This window comes from Diabrotica virgifera, chromosome 7 (genome assembly GCF_917563875.1).
Source record: "Diabrotica virgifera virgifera chromosome 7, PGI_DIABVI_V3a".
NCBI classification, from domain to species: domain Eukaryota; kingdom Metazoa; phylum Arthropoda; class Insecta; order Coleoptera; family Chrysomelidae; genus Diabrotica; species Diabrotica virgifera.
In genome coordinates, this window is record NC_065449.1 from 220291944 (window position 1) to 220314071 (window position 22128).

General features: G+C 32.3%; 1 protein-coding gene across 1 annotated transcript; it reads right to left on the bottom strand.

Moving 5' to 3' along the window:
- Positions 1-19937: 19937 nt before the first annotated feature.
- LOC114330949 (uncharacterized) lies at positions 19938-20623 on the bottom strand. Its single transcript, XM_028280400.2, has one exon. It carries the CDS (start codon positions 20526-20528, stop codon positions 20040-20042), a length of 489 nt encoding a protein of 162 aa, XP_028136201.1. The 5' UTR covers positions 20529-20623; the 3' UTR covers positions 19938-20039.
- Between the last annotated feature and the right edge of the window lie 1505 nt (positions 20624-22128).

Sequence of the window (22128 nt, forward strand, 5' to 3'; positions counted from 1 at the left end):
AAAATCGATATAAAGTCTAATCAAGAAAGCCAAAGGGTTTAGTAAGAGTACCCAATTGGTACCCATTGGTACCCAAGCTTATGTGTCTTTAATGCTTCAGTAACAAGTGTCGAATCCGAACAAATAGCCTTATCACAGCTGAAACATGCACAATTAGAACGAGTAATATTTTTAAACCATTAACATTCGTTGGTCAAACAGTATGGTAGGGGAGCAAAGTATGCTAAATGTGCAGTCACTCGAGCGCTTTGGGGACCTACTGGGTTGTGATTATTAGGTCCTAAAACCAAAAAAAGTTAAGTAAAATTTTCCATTTTAGCGGGCGCTTGCCATTTTTTAATTTAATTTTCCATTTCCATTAATGGTTTTTTCCGATTGTAGCGCCATCTATCCATAATTAGAAAAAATGTTTCGAATAAAAGTTGCTTATTTTTATGCAGAGAAGCCAAATCTGCAATAAAAAATGGGGGCTCCCATTTAAGATTTTAAAGTAACCCCCACCCCACCTCCGCGTGGGGTCGTCGCGTTTGGTACCATTCGATATATTTTTTTCAAAAATATTAAATAAGTGTATTTTGCAGTTTTTCGATCTGATGTTTATTTTGGTAAATATCGCGTGATTTGTATTTAAAATTTTAAATTTACCCCTCACCCCTCTCTGTGAGGGGTCATGTTTGGTATCTTTCGATAGATTGTTGAAAAATATTGAACGTGTAGTTTTTAGTTTTTCAATCTGACGTTCATTTCGCGAAATATTCGCTTTTTTCTTGTGAAACTTTGTGACTTACCAATTTCCTTACGCCCCGCTCAAATCGTCAGATTTTTTAAATATACACTGTTTTGCATGTATTTAACTTACCTTATCTTAATCTGACAATTTCGAGTATTTTTAAGGATAGATTTTTTATTTCGGGCCCCCCTAAACGAACTCCCCTGTGTTAAGAGCCAATATATGGCAGAGGTATATCTGCAGGGTACCACGTTTCTCCCCATATGATAATCTGACGCGCTCGAGTAACTGCAAAAATCCCCGCTTGGGCTCCCCTACCAGTATGGAAAACTTATAATTTTTAATTCGAAGCCGCAGCTAGTAGTGCGGCCGCTTGCACATTTAATGATACAAGCATATAGTTTTGACCACATATACTACACATATAAAGGTTCAAATTAAGATATGAGGCCATCTCAGATTTTGCCTTTTACAAAAATGGCGGGCATTCAAATTGGCCCCTATACATATGTGTTTAATAGTACCATAACTTTTGAACGAAAAGTCCGATTTTAACCAAATTTGGTATATAGGTTCTCTTTTTGATTTACAAGATGGATGTGGTGAACCAGAAGAATCGGTTTACCAGAAGTTGTGTTTTTACTGGTTGTTTATGTAGAAATATGTTTTTTTTTTCAATTTCTTCCCTCTGTATATATTTATTTTTCAAAATGGTAATACCGCAATTGAAAAGAGCGTAAAAATATTTTGCAAAAAATATTTTGAACTTTTTAGTTATGTTAATTACCATTTAATAAATGCATAACGTATCTTCACATGTACATATGTCTGGCAGATTCGTGCAAATATTATAAGAATTATTGTGCATTTAATGGTAGAAGCACATAATTTGGAACACGTATACTACACCCATCAAGGTTCAAATTTAAATATAACTCCATCTCAGATTTTACCTTTTACAAAAATGGTGGGCATTCAAAATGGCGACTGTACATATGTGACTAATAGCACGATAACTTTTGAATGAAAAGTCCGACGTCAACCAAATTTGGTATATAGGTTATTTTTTTATGTGTAAGACCAAGGTCTTGAACCAGAAGAGTCGATTAACAAGACGTTGTTTTTTTCCTGATTTTTATGTAAAACATGTTCTTTTTTTACTAATTCTTTCACCCTGTATGTATTAATTTTTCAAAAAGTTAATATCGGCGTTGAAAAGAGTGTAAAAGTATTTTTTAGGAAATAGCTATGTTAATTACCAATTAATAAATGCATAACCTATCTTCATATGTACCTGGAACCTATGTGCGGCAGATTCGTGCAAATAATATAAGGATTATTGTGCATTTAATGGTAAAAGCATATAATATGGACCACACACACTACATATACAAAGATTCAAATTTAGATATGAGGCCATCTCAGATTTTGTCTTTTACAAAAATGGCGGGCATTTAAAATGAATTTGCCGCACATAGGCACGTGTAAAGATACGATATGCATTTATTAAATGGCAACTAACATAACTAAAAATTACAAAATATTTCCTAAAAAGTAATTTTACACTATCTTCAATGGCGGTATTACCTTTTTGAAAACTTAATATATACAGGGTGAAAGAATTGATAAAAACAACAACATATTTTTACATAAAAAACAGTAAAAACACAGCTTCTGGTAAACCGATTCTTCCAGTTCACGACATCGATCTTGTAAATCACAAAAAGAACCTATGTACCAAATTTGGTTGAAATCGGACTTTTCATTCAAAAGATCGTGCTATTAGTCACATATGTATAGTCGCCCATTTTGAATGACCGCCATTTTTGTAAAAGGCGAAATCTGAGATGGCCTCATATCTAAATTTGAACCTTTGTATGTACAGTATATGTGGACCAAAGTATATGCTTGTATCATTAAATGTGCAATTCTTATAATATTTGCACGAATCTGCCGCACTATAGAGTAAATGCCTGGAATGAGAAAGAAATTGCAGTTCCTTTGTGGTCTCACTTCGAGGACAGGCAGCAACTCTCTTCAATTTCTTTCCCAGGATACAACCAGTTGTAACTACCTCTCTCGTTAAAGCTTTCCAAAATAGGTTTTACATATACAGCTAAAAGTTCGATATCAAACACATAACGAAATTTACAAGAATTTTAAGCCGATATTAAAAGATTAGTGTATTGTAGCTCTAAATAATGCAGAAACTACCAGTCGTATCAGGAATACGAATGCGAGAAATTGGCGAAGGAGAAGATTGTGTTAAATGAAAATATATAAAAATTACAAGATGCTTTGAACAAATTACAGAATCAGAACCTGTGTAAACTTGAAAAAAATTTAAAATAATAAATAATAAACTCAGGAGTAAGTCTCCAGGTGAGATAAACAGAAAGAAGATGATAATCAGACTTTCCTGGAACATTTTAAAATAAATCAAAAGAAAGATAATGACTTAAATATGAAGTTAGACCTTCTTGGAAGAAAATATCCAAATATAGTGAAATTATAAAGGTGCCCTGTGCTCAATGAGGATCTCTGTATCTTTTTAATGGTCTATTAATGATCAAATCCCACATTAAAAGTGAGTTGCAAGAACTTTACATCAGCCTTTCTGCAGGATATCTTGTAGTTAAAAAAACTAGGCAGAGATCGAGACAGATTTTACTGGAACAATTGTTGCCGAGATGTAGAAGCCTGGTGCAAGAAGTGCGATTTATGTAAATGTAGAAAAGATTCTAGAACAAAAAGTCGTGGTAAAATATCACAATATTTTTCGAGAGAGCTATTTGATTGAGTTTCCTTGGATATTCTTCCATTCAGATTGAACGGTCGAAAAACATAAAAGAACTGTTAGTCAATAGGATTTTTTATGAAATAAATTTTACGGAACTGGCGTAACGCTCATCATTAGTTTAGTTATTCTCCTCGATAAATGTTCTATCGGGGATCAGCATCTAGAGATGCATCAAGTTAAACTAGTTTGATTTTATTCAACAAATTTGACTTGATTTGAAAACCAAACTTTTTTTGTAAAAAAATTTTGACTTGACTTGATTTCAATATCTTTAGGTTTGACTTGAAATCAAACTTCTTCCAACAGTTTGAAGTTTGAATATCATATTGCGCAACGTGTTTATTTCCAATTCTAATTGAGAGTACCGACTTTTGATTTGACTTATTTGGATAGGTCTGAATCTGCTACTCCTCAAATTAGTTTGTAGTTCATATTATTGAGAAGTATATGCTTGGCTTGATCATTACGTTTGTTTTGAAGTGTGTGCTTTGTGAAATAATATATGAACCTGAATATTTTTCGGTTCGGAATAAGTACCAGATCAAATTGAGTATAATTTTGAAGATATTCCCAGTGCAAAAATTAAGAGAAGAAAATCTGCATACTTGTATTACGTAAAAATAAAGAACAGGGTTATAAAATGACAAATAGTGAACTAAATCTTTAAGACGACATTGCAAAGTCGCAAAAAATTTATTAAACCTACTCTATCAAAAATATAATATTTTGTTGTTCTATTATAAATTTTTGTTAAAGTATTACGAAACGCAATTTTTGAAGCTCTCACAACCTCTTTATTCCATCTGTATCTTTTCATCTTTTGTTGTGAAGGAAGGTCCAGCTATTTATTGCAAACACGTGTTACTGTGCTTGATCTAGTTAAAACAAACTTTAAGATTTTTTTACTTGAATACTATTGTCCTATTGTAACATGAGCGGAGCGTGAGGAGGCAATATAATACAATCCAGGGGTTCTATGTAAAATTTAAACGAAATTTGAAAAGTTGGGAGATTGTCATTCCGTAGTTTTTTTTATTTAAGTTAGAAAACAATGTTACGTAACGCGCTGTTCAAACGTAACTCCCCCCCCCCCCCCCCCGTATAACGCGTTGTAACGTTTTGCATGGCCCCCTCCCCTAACTTGCGTTACGTAATACTTTAAAGCTTCCAAAGTAGATTTAATTACACTTCATATGATAAAAAAACTATCCAACGAATTCTTTGTTTTAATCTAGTAACATTCAAATATAAAAAAATTATATCGATAAAACGAAACTTACCAGCAAGCAATTCTAAGCATACAGGAATAATTTTCAAAAAATTTACCCTATTTTGATCATAATTGCTTTCTGTATCAAGATACTTTTATGTGGCACTCATTGTATTATTAATTTTCTTATCTTAATTGGCAACTAACATATCAATCTCGACAAAAAAGTATATTTTCTAAATAAATTAGTTTTCAAACTCTGTCAAACTAGTTTGACAAACAGTTTGAATTTTCAAACCTGTACGATTGGCCAGTTTGACTTGACTTGAATTATTTGTCAGAAGGATTGACTTGATTTTGACTTGAAATTAAGTCAAACTCAAGTCAGGTTCCAACATTCAAGTCAAACTCATGCAATTCTAAGCCAACAGGATGAATCAATTCTATAGAATGAAGCCAATCTCTCGATATGAATTATTTTCGGTTTGCTTCTAGAGGAAAACTGTGGAAGACGGAATCGAAAGACGGTGGTCAAAGCGAATATTTTATAGTATTAACCAAGTAAGTAGTAGTACGTAATACGATACAAGTAGAATACAAGACAAAAGTGTTTTATTTTTTCTTCTGTTTTCATTATTGAACAAAAGAATAGCATGTCTTTCCTTCAGTTGATATCCTAGTCCCTTGAAAGTAAAATCCAGCAAATATCATACTTGAATTTTAAAAAGCTCCACTCTCCTAATAATCAAAAGTGTCAGGTTTTCGCGTAGTCGCAGGGAGGCCGAATTTCAAACGATTAAAAAGTATAAGATAGTATCATCGTGTCGTGTCTGAAAGACATCACCTGAAGTATAATACGTATGTGATGAGGGAGTTGGGAAACCGCTGTGAATAATTAATCTCCGGGGTGAAATAAGCGTGCACTGAGAGACCGGTGACGCATCTTCAGAGCCGACGTTGGGGAATTATCCCGGTTCAAATAAGGTTAAGTGTGAGAATTGCGTGAATCCTAATAGACTTCCTCTTTTTTCAGACACGTGTTAGATGGTTCAATATACTCCGAGCAGTAACTCAGACGTAAAGCTCCTTTCCTGAGACCGTATCAAAAAATTACCCGAAAGAGTGGAAGAATTTTTTATAGGTACTCGAATGTACAAAACAAGCACATCATTATTCTCTAAATGTACATTTCTCGAACTATGGACGTTGATTAATATATTAATATTTCAATCAACCATATGGAATAGGTTGATATTCATATAAATAAAGTGTATCAAGGGTAGTCAAGCAAAAGCTAAACGGAGCCGCCATCAATAATTTAAAAATAACTCTGAGGCCCATCAATTTGTATTTGAAGGGAGACATTTTTCCCGACATTAATTTTAGTTTTGTTAACCCTCTAACAGGCCAAATCGTAAAAATTATCTGTTGAAGTTGATATTTTTTTTTTCAAGTAAATATAGGCAAAATGACTTATTTTTAAATTTTCTGCTAAAAATCTTGTCTAGAATAAGTGCTAGGTGAGAAAGAGTGAAGACCTTCTACAGACGGTCTTGTCGGGTTATGAGTAAAAAATAAATTTGGTAGATGTTTATTATAAAACAAGATTTATTAAGAAAAATAAGTATATAACATGATATTTTTGATGGTGGTAATCCCAAAAACAATTTTTACCGACTGTGCCGCATAAATGGAGGTCACATTTGAAACAAACAAGCTGCGTATCAGATTTTTTACACAGCTTACACCTTTTCTTGCTTTTGATCAACCCAAACTGGAAAATGGTTTTCACCGTCAAAACGTACATCAGCAACTTGATGAACCGCTCTTTTTTCAACACCAGATGAACTAGTTTTACTAGAAGAACCAGGTTCACCATTTCGAGCTGATGATGGTCGACCTACATTTCGTTTTTCCTTGAACGAAACAAGGCCAGATGCTATCCCTTCACGGAATTGTGAAAGAGATAGAAGCCTCTCCTCTTCCCAAAAGTCACTGGAATTATTTGCCTTTTCGGCACGTATACGTTTATATAGTATGAATGCGTTTGTGGCCGCCATGTCGACAAATTGATAGAATATCCGAATCATAATATTTTTGCTTTTAGCTCGAATGTCATATCGACCCATAAGGTCCATCAAATCGACTTCACCCATCAATTTCGTGATGTCGCTAAATCATCCAAAACTAATGTTGAAGAAGCTGCTGGTTGATCAGTATTACTAATATCCATTGACAAATTTATATCATTTACAAATGCATTAGTTGTCTCAGCTTCAAGCATTTCCTGAATGCAGTCGTCAATACCTTGTGATTTAGCCTCTGATACCTCGGATATGCTGTAAGGCTTTTCAGGCTCAATACTATCATCAACATAATCGGGAGTCGGGATCCACAATACTATCGTCACTACTATAAATGCTATCGTCGATTTCAGCGGAATCAATAAAGTCAAAATTGTTCATCAGACAATTCTTCCAAATTGATTTTGTTCTTATGGTTACGATTTAGACGACGCATCTATCACAGAAAAGAAAAATAATAGAACAACAGGAAATAAGCATGTTCCTACGCACAAAAACATAACAAAATTTCATACTGAAGGGGATATTTTTTATATGTAAACTGTAAAATGTAAACCGGCAAGACCGCTTGAGACTGTCTTGGTATTTTTGTTTATAAAGCCTATTTACACAATAGTTTTTACTAAAATCTTATTATATTACGGAGACATGAAATATAATCTACTTACCATAAAATTATCAAGTTGATCACTTTGATCTAAACGTGTTTTTTGACGATTTAAAAATAATGTTTACGAAGAAATAATTTTCACTGCCATTTTATGGAATGTTAGCACTTGAGTAACGATAATAACGTAATCGCGATGCCAGAATGTGTTTAGTTGTATCGAATAATGTCAAGTAAGGTTTTTTAAAGATACATGTCGTTACTGTGGCAGCAAAAACCATTCGGTATAAGTTTTATAAGCTAAAATGCAAAGACCGTCTTAAGACGGTATTGCCGGTTAGAGGGTTGAATTTTTCAGTAAAACTTATTTTGAAATTTTAATAATATTCAGGTACACTTCCCGTCATAGAAAACTGGTACACTCTTTTTCCCAATGTAAATCTGTGTTCAGACTGGACATAATGGTTCGTGAATAACTTCGTTGTTGATATCAGAGATAACGGAATTGCACTAAATCTAAATAAAAAAATAACGTTCACTACAACTATAAGAAATTGTGGTTTTAAATATAATAAGATTTAAAAAATAAATAAAGGACCTTGATTTAGAAATGAATCAGAAAGTTGCATACATTGCAATATTAAATTTCAAAGCGAAATACCCAAAATATTAGAACTACATATAATTTCTATAATATATTGGTCACAATAATAATATCTTATGTGACTTCTTATGTGTCTTAGTGTGGTCTTAGACATGCGATTTTTGGTCTCGTAACGTGTCTACTGAGTAGTAATGTTGATTATACTCGTAGTTACTTTTACTCCAGGGAAATAAGGCAAAAATATACCATGTTCGGGACACTTGAGCAGCCAGGTTGCAAATGGGCTTTTTGGGTACTATATACCTAATACATTATAAATACAAAAATGCCCGTCACAGTTCGGAGGAGAAATTTAGTTATTAACAAATACGTGTCAAAAATGACAGTTTTTTCGTTTAAATCGCTACGGGTAAAAATAGGGTAGTTAAATATCTTATTTATACTATTATTCTCGTAGTAGATAAGCCAAGGTTTAAAATGGCAGTTTTGAATTTCAGTTCGATCATTTGTTGCTTCAGAAATTGCAAAATAAGACTAAAATTTCGAAAATAAAAAAATTGCTATAACTTTTGTGAAAATGACTTTAAGACTTTCATATTGCACGAAAAGTTGAGACAAACAGTCCATATAATGCACAAGAAATTTTAAGATGATCTGTCAATTAGTTTAAATTTTATTCAATTTGTTTATCCCAATGAGCTTTTTTTTGCAATATTATTGTTCATAAAATAGCAATGTAATAGCAATTGTGTGAAAACCACATGAAAAAAAAAGTCATGATTTCAAAGTATTTAAAAAAATCATTAAAAAGTCATTTTTATCATTCCGAAAACATTTTACTAAAGTAGGGTCATTTTTAGTTCATAAACAATTTGAATAACTTTGTTAATATTGACTGTAGATTAAAACTACTTTGGGATTCGAAAAGCTAGTATTTTTATACGAATTTTGAAAAAAAACACTTTTTGCCTAGGTTAATTACAGTTAATCAAAGTTAGCCACTATTTTTATTTAATTGACAGCTACTTTGTTTATAACAATTAAGCAACCCAACTAGCGCCATTTCGAAGTTGAAGGTATATAGTTTATGTGTAAAAGTTTGAGTAAACTTTAAACTTCAACAGAGTTGTTAATAAAGCTTTAAAATAACGTTCTAACGAAATCGATTTGTGGTCGGTGGAAATGAATTATTAAAATCCGTTCACTCAAAAAATGAAACTGATTCTTCAAACATACGCTGCGATTAATATCTTCAGAGCTTTTTGATGGATTTTGATCATAATTTTTTTAAATTGTATGTACAAGGAGTAGAGTACGTTATGTACGTAAATCCCCACATAACATTTCAAAATGTTAGGGGGAGTTCCCCTTATCACTCAGGGATATGAAAAATAGATTACAATCGATTCTATGACCTACCTAATATACATATATAATTTCATAAAAATCGGTCAAGCGGTCTCGGAGGAATATGACAACTAACACTGTGACAGGAGAATTTTATAGATGTAAATATATAGATGGGTATTAACAAATAGGAGTTTGTGATGGAAAAGTGTAAATTAAGGGTTGTATGTATTTTTTAATCCTACATCATATAAAATTAAGATAGACAATTTTGTCCAAAAAAAAATAAAAAAAAATGTCAGGGGGGCAACCCCTTTTATAACTTATGGGTATAAAAAATAGATTAAAACCTATTCTCAGTCCCATAGGATACACTTGTAAAATTTCATAAAAATCGGCCAAGCCGTTTCGGAGTAATATGGTAACTAACACTGTTACAGGAGAATTTTATGTATATTGAAGTAACAGTGAATTAAATAATTAAAGTGGCTAACAATAACCGTAATTAACATAGGCGAAAAAAATTTTTTTTTTAATTTGTGTAAAAATACCAGCTTTTGAAATTCCAAGGTAAATTTACCCTACAGTCAATATTAACAAAGCTATTCAAATTGTTTTCAAGCCAAAAATGACTCTACTTTAGTAAAATGTTTTCGTAGTGACAAAAATTATTTTTTAATGATTTTCTTCAATAATTTGAAAACAAGAGTATTGTTCTTTCATGTGGTTTTCACATAATTTCTATATAATTATTATTTTCTGAACAATAACATTATAAAAAAAGCTCTTTGGGATAAACAAATTGAATAAAATTTAAACTAATTGACGAATATTCTTATAATTTTTTGTGCAGTATATGGACTCTTTGACTCAACTTTTTTTAAAATATAAAAGTCGTAAGGTCACTTTCGCGAAAGTTATAGCAAATTTTTTATTTTCGAAATTTTAGTTTTATTTTGCAATTTTCGAAGCAACAAATGATCGGACCAAAATTAAAAAACTGCCATTTTAAACATTGGCTGATCTACTAAAAGAAGAATACTCTAAATAACATATTTAATTATCCTATTTTTACCTGTAGCGATTTAAACGAAAAAACTGCCATTTCTGACCCTTATTTGTTAATAACTAAAATTCTCGTCCGAACTGTGACGGGCATTTTTGTATGTATAATGTATTAGGTATATAGCACCCAAAAAACTCATTTGCAACCTGGCTGCTCAAGTGTCCCGACAAAAACCTTATTTCCCTGGAGTTTTTCGAGTATTCCTTACAAATACTTTTGCATAAAGTAATCATTTACAGTATTCGTTACTTTGATTACTTTAATTACTTTTGTTACTTTGGTATTTGAGGACCGGTAATCATATCGAGAATCGCATTTCTCAGTACATATTTTTTATTAGTATTAGTAGGATACTTTGATTACTATGACTACTCTTATATTTGAGTACCGGTAATCATATCGAGAATCGAATTTCTTAGTATTTCGTATAAGTATAAGATCCGATATAACAACGACCTTCACCGATCTATTTAATGGATAGAAATGAAATAATATGTAATCGTTCTGTCATTGCTGCTCCACAATATCAGTAATCTCGAGTAATCTGTTTGCATCAATTAAGTGCCAAAAACAAACCCTCGAAACTCTAGATGACTTACCTTAGCAGTAATCTTGGGCACCCAGGTGCTTCGGAGGTCGGTTCTGATTGCATATTCATGTTCAGTGACCCCAAATACCCCGAAATAAGAAAATCTGGCCCTTAGTATACTGATTTTAACATTTTTATGCATTTTTCGATGCATTTTGTACTCTTTGAAATGTAATAATGCATTTCCACCTATTTTTCTATTGTAGACTTTTTTCAAGACGTCATCCTAATCCTAATTACAATGCAAAAATTTGCAAGTCTCTATGTACCTACATAATACATATTTAAACAAGCTGAAAATGCGAGCATTGTCATAACGAAAACTTTGTATATTTACGTATTTTAATTCATAATATGGAAAATTTCTATTATGAAAAGTATTTTAGAATTAATAATTATGTTTTAATGTGCAATTATATCATTCTAATTTAAATGTTATGAACTATAAAGGTAGTTTACTCTTGATCGAAATTCATATTTTTTATATACCTCGTATAAAATTAATAAAATTTTATACAAGGTGTCCCAAAAGTAGTGGAACGGTCGAATATTTCGCGAAGTGAACATCGGATCGAAAAACTGAAAAATACGTGTTCAATCATTTTCAAAAATCTATCCAAGGACACCAAACATCAACCTCCACTATACCCCCTGGAGGTGGGATGGGGGGTAACTTTAAAATCTCAAATGGAAACCCCTAGATTGTCTTGCAGATTTGGATTCGTTACGTAAAAGGAAGCAACTTTTATTCAAGACATTTTTTCGAACTGTGGATAGATGGCGCTATAATTGGGAAAAACGATTTATCCTGATACCATGGATAAATTATAGAAACGGTCTAATATCTCGAGAAATACACTTCAAAATGAGAAACCAAACAAATTTTTTTAATACTTTTCGAAAACCTATCGAATAACACTAAACATGATCCTCCAACCCACCCCCTATAGGTGGGGTGTGGGGTAACTTTAAAATATTAAATAGCAACCCCCACTTTCAGATTCGAATTTGTCATGAAAAACTAAGCAACATTTATTCGAAACATTTTTTAGAATTGTTGATAGATGGCGCTTTAATTGGAAAAATACGATTTATTAGCGCCATCTATCAGCATTTTTAAAAAATGTTTCGAATAAACGTTGCTTAATTTTTCATGACGAATTCGAATCTGCAATAAAAAGTGGGGGTTGCTATTTAATATTTTAAAGTTACCCCCCATCCCACCTCCAGGCGGTGGGTTGGAGGGTCATGTTTAGTATTTATCGATAGGTTTTCGAAAAATATTAAAAATCTGTTTTTTGATTTCTTATTTGGAAGTGTATTTCTCGAGATATTTGACCGTTTCTATAATTTACCTATGGTATCAGGTTAAATCGTTTTCCCAATTATAGCGCCATCTATCCACAGTTCGAAAAAATGTCTTGCATAAAAGTTGCTTACTTTTACGTACCGAATGCAAATCTGCAAGAAAAACTACGGGTTTCCATTTAAGATTTTAAAGTTACCCCCCACCCCACCTCCAGGGGGTGTAGTGGGAGTTGGTGTTTGGTGTCATTGGATAGATTTTTGAAAATGATTGAACACGTATTTTTCAGTTTTCCATCCGATGTTTAGTTCGCGAAATATTCGACCGTTCCCCTACTTTTGGGACACGGTTGCATCATAAATCTTAGAACAAGAAGAGCTTTTTATAAAGGATAACTTTTAGTTGTCAAATTAAAAATAAAAGAGTTATAAATGAAAATGTTCTTGGTATCCATAATTTGAGAAAAATCTTCAAATATTTTTTTCCATTAGAAGGATGTACACAGACACAATACTGGCTAGTGATTTTAGTCAATAATTTTGCCAATTCGACAAAAAAATAATTTCTAAATAGTTAATACTTATTACTAAATAATTAGTAATTTTGCCAATTTCGGCAAAATTCTCAAAAAACAAAAAATTACCTTCTACAATCACTAGCCAGTTGTGTCGAGTTTAGGGAACGACTAAGTATACATAATATTTTAATTTTATAGCAAATGGAACAGTCCATTTATCATAAAGGGGAGGCCGCATTTATACTGGTATACACCTTTTTAAAACTGTTAATAAATTATTGCTTTTAAAATATTTATACTCAAATTGTATTTTTGAACACCTTATTTATTTTATATAATAATTAAATTCACTATCAAATGTCATTGATGTTTTATTAATACTTAATTTAAAATTTAGTTTGACATTCACGAAGTGTCAAACTCAAATGTAAATAACCTATGCTCGGCAAATCGAGATTTAGAAAAAAGTAGCCTACTTCCTAATCAACCATTTGAGCTGACGTTTAGTGCGTCTGTAGGAGATAACCGGATTATGACGTCACATTTTAGACTTTGAGGTCGATTGTCTCGAAGACGGCTAGATATATCGAAATGCCGTTTTCAGATTTGGATTCAGAAGGCAAAACTACATAAGAATCCATCGATACACCTGCTCTAAGTATTGCAGGAGCGGCAACGCAATACACACAGACTTTTGCAAATTTATAAACGAAAAGTTTTCGTTGATAAAAATCGATTTATTCCTGTGTTTTTAGTGTTAAATGCCCTGGTCTAATAAAAAAAATGCCATACCTACATGTAAAATTGAAGTTGATGGTCAAAGTCTAGAAATATTATCATTTCTACATATTTTCCGGTCAATCTAAGCTATTTTTTTCTAGGCCTTATAAGAATAGTGTGTATAATTAGTATTAAAATCTAATAGGCTGCATTTTTTATTTTCAAAGCAACTAACATCCGTAAAATTCTGTGAATTATCTACCTCGACAAATCGTATAGACATCTGTTTCTGGGTGCATGCTTTGTTAAATGATATACCTCCCTCTGTTTTAGCTACTTCTCAGCGTCATGTAATCCTGTAAAACTCTTCATAGCCTTTGCCCTTCATAGATAAAATTTTAGTTAACTGTACTGATACCGAACACTCGTGGAATATCGGCCCGACTCCGATATCAACCGATTGTAGATACAATACTCAAAATAGGTACTCGCTCTGATACGATTGGTACGAAGTAATCAGAGTAATTAAAGTAACGATTTACATCTCTGTATAGTAATCGTTACTTTCGGCATTCGTAAGTAACGAGTACTTTGTAACGAATAGTTACTTTTTCAACAGCACTACTACTGAGACGTCCTGAGACACGTTGCTTAGACCAAAATCGTGCAACGGTGTCTATTGGTATGTACGTAGCTTAATACTCTAAGTCTGGTGCATTATTTTTGTAATACAACAATAATTGTTATTTGGTATTCTTCTTCTTCTTCTTTTGCCCTTTAATTCGTCCAATTCTGAACATAGGCTTCCCCCAGTTTCCTCCATTCGCTTCTGTTTAGTGCTTTCTGTTTCCAGTGCGTTCCTCCTATCTTTTTAATGTCGTCTCCCCATCTCATCTGGGGTCGTCCTCTTGCTCTTTTTCCTGTCCATGGTCTCCATTGTTGTATCGTGCTATTCCACCTATTGTCCGTTTGTCTAGCGTTATGACCTGCGAAGCTCCATTTTAGCCTGGTTATATGTTGGCCTGCGTCTTTGACTTTTGTTCTATTTCTGACCCAGTTGTTTTGCTTTTTGTCTGTCAATTTTACTCCTAACATTGCTCTCTCCATGGCTCTTTGTGTCTTTATTATTTTATCCATGTTTGCCTTGGTCAAGGTCCATGTTTGGCATGCGTATGTGAGAATTGGGAGTATGCACTGGTCAAACACTCTTGTTTTTAAGTATTGTTGTATTTTTTTATTCTTTAGGACCCATTTTAATTTTCCAAATCCTGCCCAGGCTAATCTGACCCTTCTTTTTACCTCCGCTGTTTGGTTTTCCTTATTTATTTTTATAATCTGTCCCAAATATATATAATCATTAACCGCTTCTATTGTGGTGTCGTTTAGTATTACATTTCTATTGTCTTGTGTGTTTGTCATTGTTTTTGTTTTGGCAAAATTCATTTTTAGACCTATTTGTTCGGATTCATTTGCTAGTTCGGTTAGCATGGTTTGTAGTTCTTCAAAATTTGATGCTATGACTACTACATCGTCTGCATATCTTAGGTGGTTTAGTTTCTTTCCATTTATGTTTATTCCCATGTTTGTCCATTCCATTGTTTTGAAAACATCTTCCAGTGCTAATGTAAATAGTTTAGGAGAAATAACATCTCCCTGTCGCACTCCTCTGTTAATTGGTATGGGTTTTGTGGTTTCTTCCAATTGTACTGTCATTGTTGCTTTCTTATACAGTATGTCCCTGTAAGTTGTATCCATATGGAAAACTTTTTTATTATTAATTTTACGAAAAAAAGTTATTCTTCATAAAAAGCTCTGCTTGATCCAAAACCTAAAATTTAACCATCAAATATCAAATTTTTTGAATATTATACGAGGTATGTCAAAAAGTTTGAATTTCACTCAAGAGTAAAGTAGCTTTATTTTTCACAATATTGAAAATTGCTATAATGAAAAGTTGTTTGGAATTAAAAACTATATTCTGGTATGCAATTACATCCTTCTAATTGAAAAACATTTTTTTTTAAATTTTGGATAATTTTGGATTTTTTAACATTATTTTCAGTTATTTCAATTCAGATAACTCTTTTATTATTAATTTTACGAAAAAAAGTGATTCTTAATAAAAAGTTTTGCCTGATCTAAAACCTAAAATACAACCACATTATGTCAAATTTTATTAATTTTATACAAGGTATGTCAAAAAATATGAATTTCGCTCAAGAGTAAAATACGTTTATTTTTTACAATATCGAAAACTGTTATTATGAAAAGTTATTTAGAATTAAAAACTATGTTGCAGTATGTAATTACATTCTTTTAATTGAAATATTCTGAACTATAAAGGTACTTTACTTTTGATCTAAATTTATCTTTTTTGACATACTTCGTATAAAATTGATAAAATTTGATATAAGATAGTTGTATTTTAGGTTTTAGACCATCCAGAACTTTTTATGAAGAATCACTTTTTTTCGTAAAATTAATAATAAAAGAGTTATCAGAATTGAATAACTGAAAATAATGCTAGTTATCCATAATTTTTCAAAAAAAAAAATTTTTTCAATTAGAAGGATGTAATTGCATATTAGAATATAGTTTTTAATTCCAAACAACTTTTTATAACAGCAATTTTCAATATTGTGAAAAATAAAGCTAGTTTACTCTTGAGTGAAATTCAAACTTTTTGACATACCTCGTATAATATTCAAAAAAATTTATATTTGATGGTTAAATCTTAGGTTTTGGACCATGCAGAGCTTTTTATGAAGAATAACTTTTTTCCCTAAAATTAATAATAAAAAAGTTTTCCATATGGATACAACTTACAGGGACATACTGTATATATTATGTATTAGCATTCTGTATCTGGAATCTATTCGACAGTTGTTTATAGCTTTTTCTATTGCCCACATTTCCACGCCGTCACATGCTTTTTCGTAGTCAACGAACGCTAAGTGCAGATCTATATGGTATTCGTTAGCTTTTTCTATTAGTGTCCTAATTGTTAGAAGATGGTCAGTGGTGCTATATCCCTTTCGGAATCCTGCCTGCTCTACTGGTTGATACGAGTCCAATTTGTGTGTTAGTCTGTTGTTGATAATCCTCATGAATAGTTTATACGTTTGCGACAGCAGTGAGATGGGTCTGTAATTTTTTAAGTCCTTTCTGTCGCCTTTCTTAAATAGCAGGATTGTAAGACTTTCGTTCCATTCGTCGGGTATTTCTCCTTTATGTAGACACTGACTAAACAGATTTCTTAATGTTTGTAAGATTTCTTCTTTCCCTTCTTTCAACATTTCAGCAAGGATTCCATCTGGTGCTGGTGCTTTGTTGTTCTTTAATTGTGATAGTGCTGTTTCTATTTCATAATTTTCTATTTTTGGTAGTGTTTTCTATTTGGTATTAGTATTTGATAAATTCTAATAGTATTGTAGTAATCTTTGGTATTATCGTGTATTAGTAGGGGAACAAGGGGCTTGTTGTAACAGGGGTAAGTAGTAACACGGCTTTTTCATAGGTTATTTGACAGTTTTTAACTAATTTAGCTGACTCAATCTTATTCTCTTATGGCCCTGCAAATGACATCGTCTAGCCAGCCATCCTCCGATAGTTGCAAATAGTAGTTTTGTGCACGTGCTTCATTTGGATGAGGCAATTTAACATTTGACTGTCATAAAATTTTGGTTATCGCTATTGTTTTAAACGGAAATGAATCTTTCGGTGTTAATTTCTTTTCTAAATTTAGTTATACTTTGATGCTGCTTAACGATTTTACGATTATAGTATTTTTACTACAAAAACGTTATTACGTAGGTCAGAATTTTTGACGTAAGAGAACTGTCAAAACATTAGAATGTGACTTTTCATTATTGGCATGTTTATAATAAACATGGCGCTAATGAAAAGTCACATTCTAATGTTTTGACAGTTCTCTTACGTCAAAAATTTTGACCTACGTAATAACGTTTTTGTAGTAAAAATACTATAACAAGATATTTTTACAGTTATTTTAATAAATATACAAAAGTGTGCTACGGGGTATGTTGTAACAAAACGTTGGGGCTTGTAACATGTTACAAATTGCGCTGAATCTTACTAAATTTATGATCTACAATATAAAAACGTATTATTTAGTTTAGTAATAGTCCAGAACGCGACAACATAAAAAATCAGAAAGGGTAGCTCAAAGCCAGGAAGTGAAGTCTACGAGTTAGGTTCAGCGGAAATTTTAGATAATCAATGTAGCATAAAGCAAGCAAGTAAAACAGCACGTATTTTTATAACGATATAGAGAAAAAAAGAAAAACAATGGAGCTACTACAGATAAAATGGTATCTTTGGATGGTAAAATGATTGTAAAAAGCAATAGTTTTAAGTACCTAGGATCGGTATTACAGAGTAATGGAGAAATAGATGGAGATGCATGCAGTAGAATTAGGGCTGGATGGATGAAGTGGAAAGAAGCGAGTGGTGTGTTGTGTGACAGAAAAATTCCAATGAAGCTGAAGGGAAAATTCTATAAAACAGCCATAAGACCAGCTATGATGTACGGAACTGAATGTTGGGCAGTGAAAAAGAAAGAGGAACAGCGAATGCATGTGGCGGAAATGAGAATGCTTAGATGGATGAGTGGAGTGACAAAGAAGGATAAAATTAGAAATGAGTATATTAGGGGAAGTCTAGGTGTGGCACCAATTGATGCCAAAATGAGAGAGCATAGGTTAAGATGGTTTGGTCATGTTCAACGTCGAGACGTTAACCACCCAATACGAAGAATAGTTGAAGTGCAGATTCCTGGAAGGAGTAGGAGAGGAAGACCAAAGAAGACCTGGGGGGAGACGATAAGGCAGGACATGCTGGTAAAGGGGATTAACATTGATATGGCCCAAGATAGAATTGTGTGGAGAAATGCAATTAAGGAAGCCGACCCCGCATAGGGATAAGGCAAAGAGAATGATGATGAATAGTCCAGAACGCGACAACATAAAAAATCAGAAAGGTAGCTCAAAGCCAGGAAGTGAAGTCTACGAGTTAGGTTCAGCGGAAATTTTAGATAATCAATGTAGCATAAAGCAAGCAAGTAAAACAGCACGTATGTTTATAACGATATAGAGAAAAAAAGAAAAACAATAAGAGTCTACAATTGGGATGTACTAAACCAGGGATAGTTTTTACAGCCGAAGAAGAAAGTAAAATGGCTTCGTATATTCTGAAGTGCACCGAAGTAAATTTTGGACTAATTCCCATGAAGATGCGAAAACTGCCTTACCAATATGCTGTGAAACTCAGTGCTAAGCAACTTCCTTCTTCTTGGTATCAAAATTATACAGTTGGTCCAGATTGGATCCAAAATTTTATGCGTAGAAATCTACATTTATATTTAACTTTTAACTACACGCGCTGGCGTATTTTGTACGCCAGATATAAGAATTCTACTTCAAATATATTTAAAAATTTAATTTTTGACCTTGTTTATGTCTTTAACCTATCACTGGAATGTGCTTTACAATTTGGTTTTAGTTTCGTTATAATCGGCGTTCTGGGAAGATCGTAATTTACAGTTTATTATTTGTTGTTTCCGGTGGTGGACAATGTACCCCACGATTATATTAATATGTGGTAATATAAGTACACATTTCAATTGTTTTTTAGTTATTATGGCACAAAATATATTTTTCTTTATAAACAGTACTCTTTCTTCCGTAAAATATCATATTTCAAAAAAAATTTATTAGCAATTTTATTTATCATGGAATCCAGTTATTTCATGATTCCAGTTATAAATCCCAATTGGCTTACTGAGAAGGAACTCCAAGTATTCACTGACGCCGAATAAGGTTTATAAGAGACAACTAAATGTATTTTTTCAAAAAAAAATTAAACAAATCCGCTGTTATTGTGTATTTTCTAGTGGCGTATAAAGTACGCCACGCGTGTAGTTATGTCATAACTTGATGCGCGGGTAGTTAAAGGTTAAGAACATCAGAAACCACCTTATTAAGTCGAGCAACATCTTTCAACAGGACCAACGTTGGTATTTTCTTCGAAATATTCCAAAAAATTCGAATTTTCGTAATGTTACAACCTGCCCCAATAGATGTTACAACTAGCCCCAAGCGCGGGGTAAGTTGTAACAATGCACTTTTTTGGTAAATTACTAGTTGATTAAAAAATAACAGTCTTCTTAACTTTTCTTCAGTTCAATTTTATTCAGAAAGAGTTAAACTAGCGTTTAGTTTTTAATTAGTGATAATTGGGAAAATAGCTGTCAAGATATATTTGATTTTATGAAAATTGTTACAACTAGTCCCTTGCTCCCCTATTTGGAAAAATAATAACGATATAATATACACCATATATGAAGGCCAATTATATTAATTTTTTATATTATATTCAACCAAAATACCAGAATAGTCACAATATTGCACTATATCATTTATTTTCAAGTAATTCAGTAAGTTATTCTTCATCAGTTTTATATTTTCCGCTGTAATAGGGTAAAAATTGTAAAACGTCTTTCCATTCACAAACATACACGGTGCAAAGAGTTGCAGCCAAAGTGAATAAGCCAATGCTAGGCAGGAAACTAGCAAAAATTTTCGCATGTTTCGGTCCCAAATTTGGAAATTCAATAAATCCAAGCAGGTGATCCGATGTTATAACGTCAGGCAGTTGGGGTTGCCTTACTGAAAATTTCTTACCGGATGTAACTACTGGACAAATCTTTTTATTTTCTTGAATTGTTTTATTTTGGTCGGGGGACTTTGAAAGTTGGTTACATACTTCTATTTGTTTATTAATAGTATTTGATAAACACTCTTCATGTTTGGCCAAAAATTGTTCTTTGCTGTTTTTGGGGTTTGTTTTCAAAATTTCTTCCTTGGTTTTCTGAATTATTTTGCATTTTGATATGTGTCCCTTGACTTTATTATTGTCATCACTACTCATTTTGCGTTCTTATTTTGATACAAATTTAAAGTAAAATTTTTATAACTACAAATTTGACAAAAGCAATGACAGCTATTAATATTATTTTTGCACGATTGATCATTTTTGACTGTTTACCGTGACAGATTTTACGTCAGTAGGTGACATTTATTAGCAACTCGACAGTAAGTAATCCAACCCGACGGTAAGTACTCCAACTCGACGGTAAGTAATTCACTTACCGTCGAGTTAAGAAATCTCTTAATTTTAATTTATTTTTTGAAAGAATAAAGAAAACTAACGAATTATTTATTAATATTGAAACTTATGGTACAATTTGTTAAATTATTTAATGAAATCCCAATTGTTTGGGCTGTGCTTTCACTTCTAACAGAAACTCCTGCAGAATCGCATACATTAGTAGTATTACTAGTATTGCACAATATTTTTTCGGAAAAATCTACTTTATATTACCTTGTGAACTAGAAATTCTTCATCTGGTGCTTCCATCAGAAATTTTTCAAATTGCTCCCGTGTAAAAATGCTCGCTTTCTTAGGCCTATAGCCAACATTTTTTCTCTTCAAATACGCGATCAAAGTTGAAAACTTGGAAATATCAATGCCATCATAAAGAAAAACGGTGGATTTAATCATTGAATATTCTGCCCAGAGGCTTCCAGGAGCTTTCAACTGCATATGTCTTTGAACGAAATATGCCAATAGAGTCTTTTCTTCGATTCTTAAATTCTTGCCTTCGCACCATTTTTTAAAACTTTGGTAGGTATTTTGATAACTGATTTTGATTTTTCGGGAATAATTGCGGAACACCCTTCTTCCCAAGCCCGTTCAATTTCTTCAAATTCACTTTCGCTCATATTTTAATTTATAATAATCAAAATTGTATTTAAAATTATTGACAACAAAATAAAAACTCAATTCTCCATTGTTGTTATGCACCGTAGTTACTACCTAACAACCAAAGTATCTATCTTGATAAAATGAATGAAACTAGTCAATAGGACGAAAATGTTTAATTTTATAATTTATAATGGTATCAATCGTGCAAAAAACGTTATAAGCATGTCGAACGTTAAGGGTAACGGATCTCAGACAATAATTGGAGTCGTCGCTCCGCTCCTCCTCCAAACAATTGTAGTGTCGTAATGTGCAAATTGTGTATAAATTATAATTCTATACTAACCAGAAAATTGCTTTTTTATTAAGGTACTAGTACACTTTAGAAGACCAAAAATAAGCATTTTTTCAAGATTTTTTTTTCTCAGAACCTTTATTAAAAATGAACATAAATCTTTTTACATATTAATATCTAACTCTTAGAGAATACAAAAATATCTTTTTTTTTTCATTTATGAATGTACACTATTATTGTAGAAGGAGCTAAAGTCGAGGCCTCAAAAAAAAGTAGTTCCAATGGCGCACAGTTAATCTCAGGATTGGGATTTCTGAAATAAAAAAATCGTACGGTATTTGAAGAAGGAAGATTTCTTACGTGACAATTTACCACCGTTATTGAATAACTCCGCAAAAAAAATATTTTACGGAAATTTGAAAAATTTTTGTGAAAAAATCTCCCGTTTTTCTTCAGTTTTTCAAGGTTAAA

What these genes read in the sequence shown, in the direction of transcription:
- LOC114330949 (XM_028280400.2), bottom strand. Translation starts at nt 20,528, where the DNA reads ATGAGTAGTGATGACAATAATAAAGTCAAGGGACACATATCAAAATGC.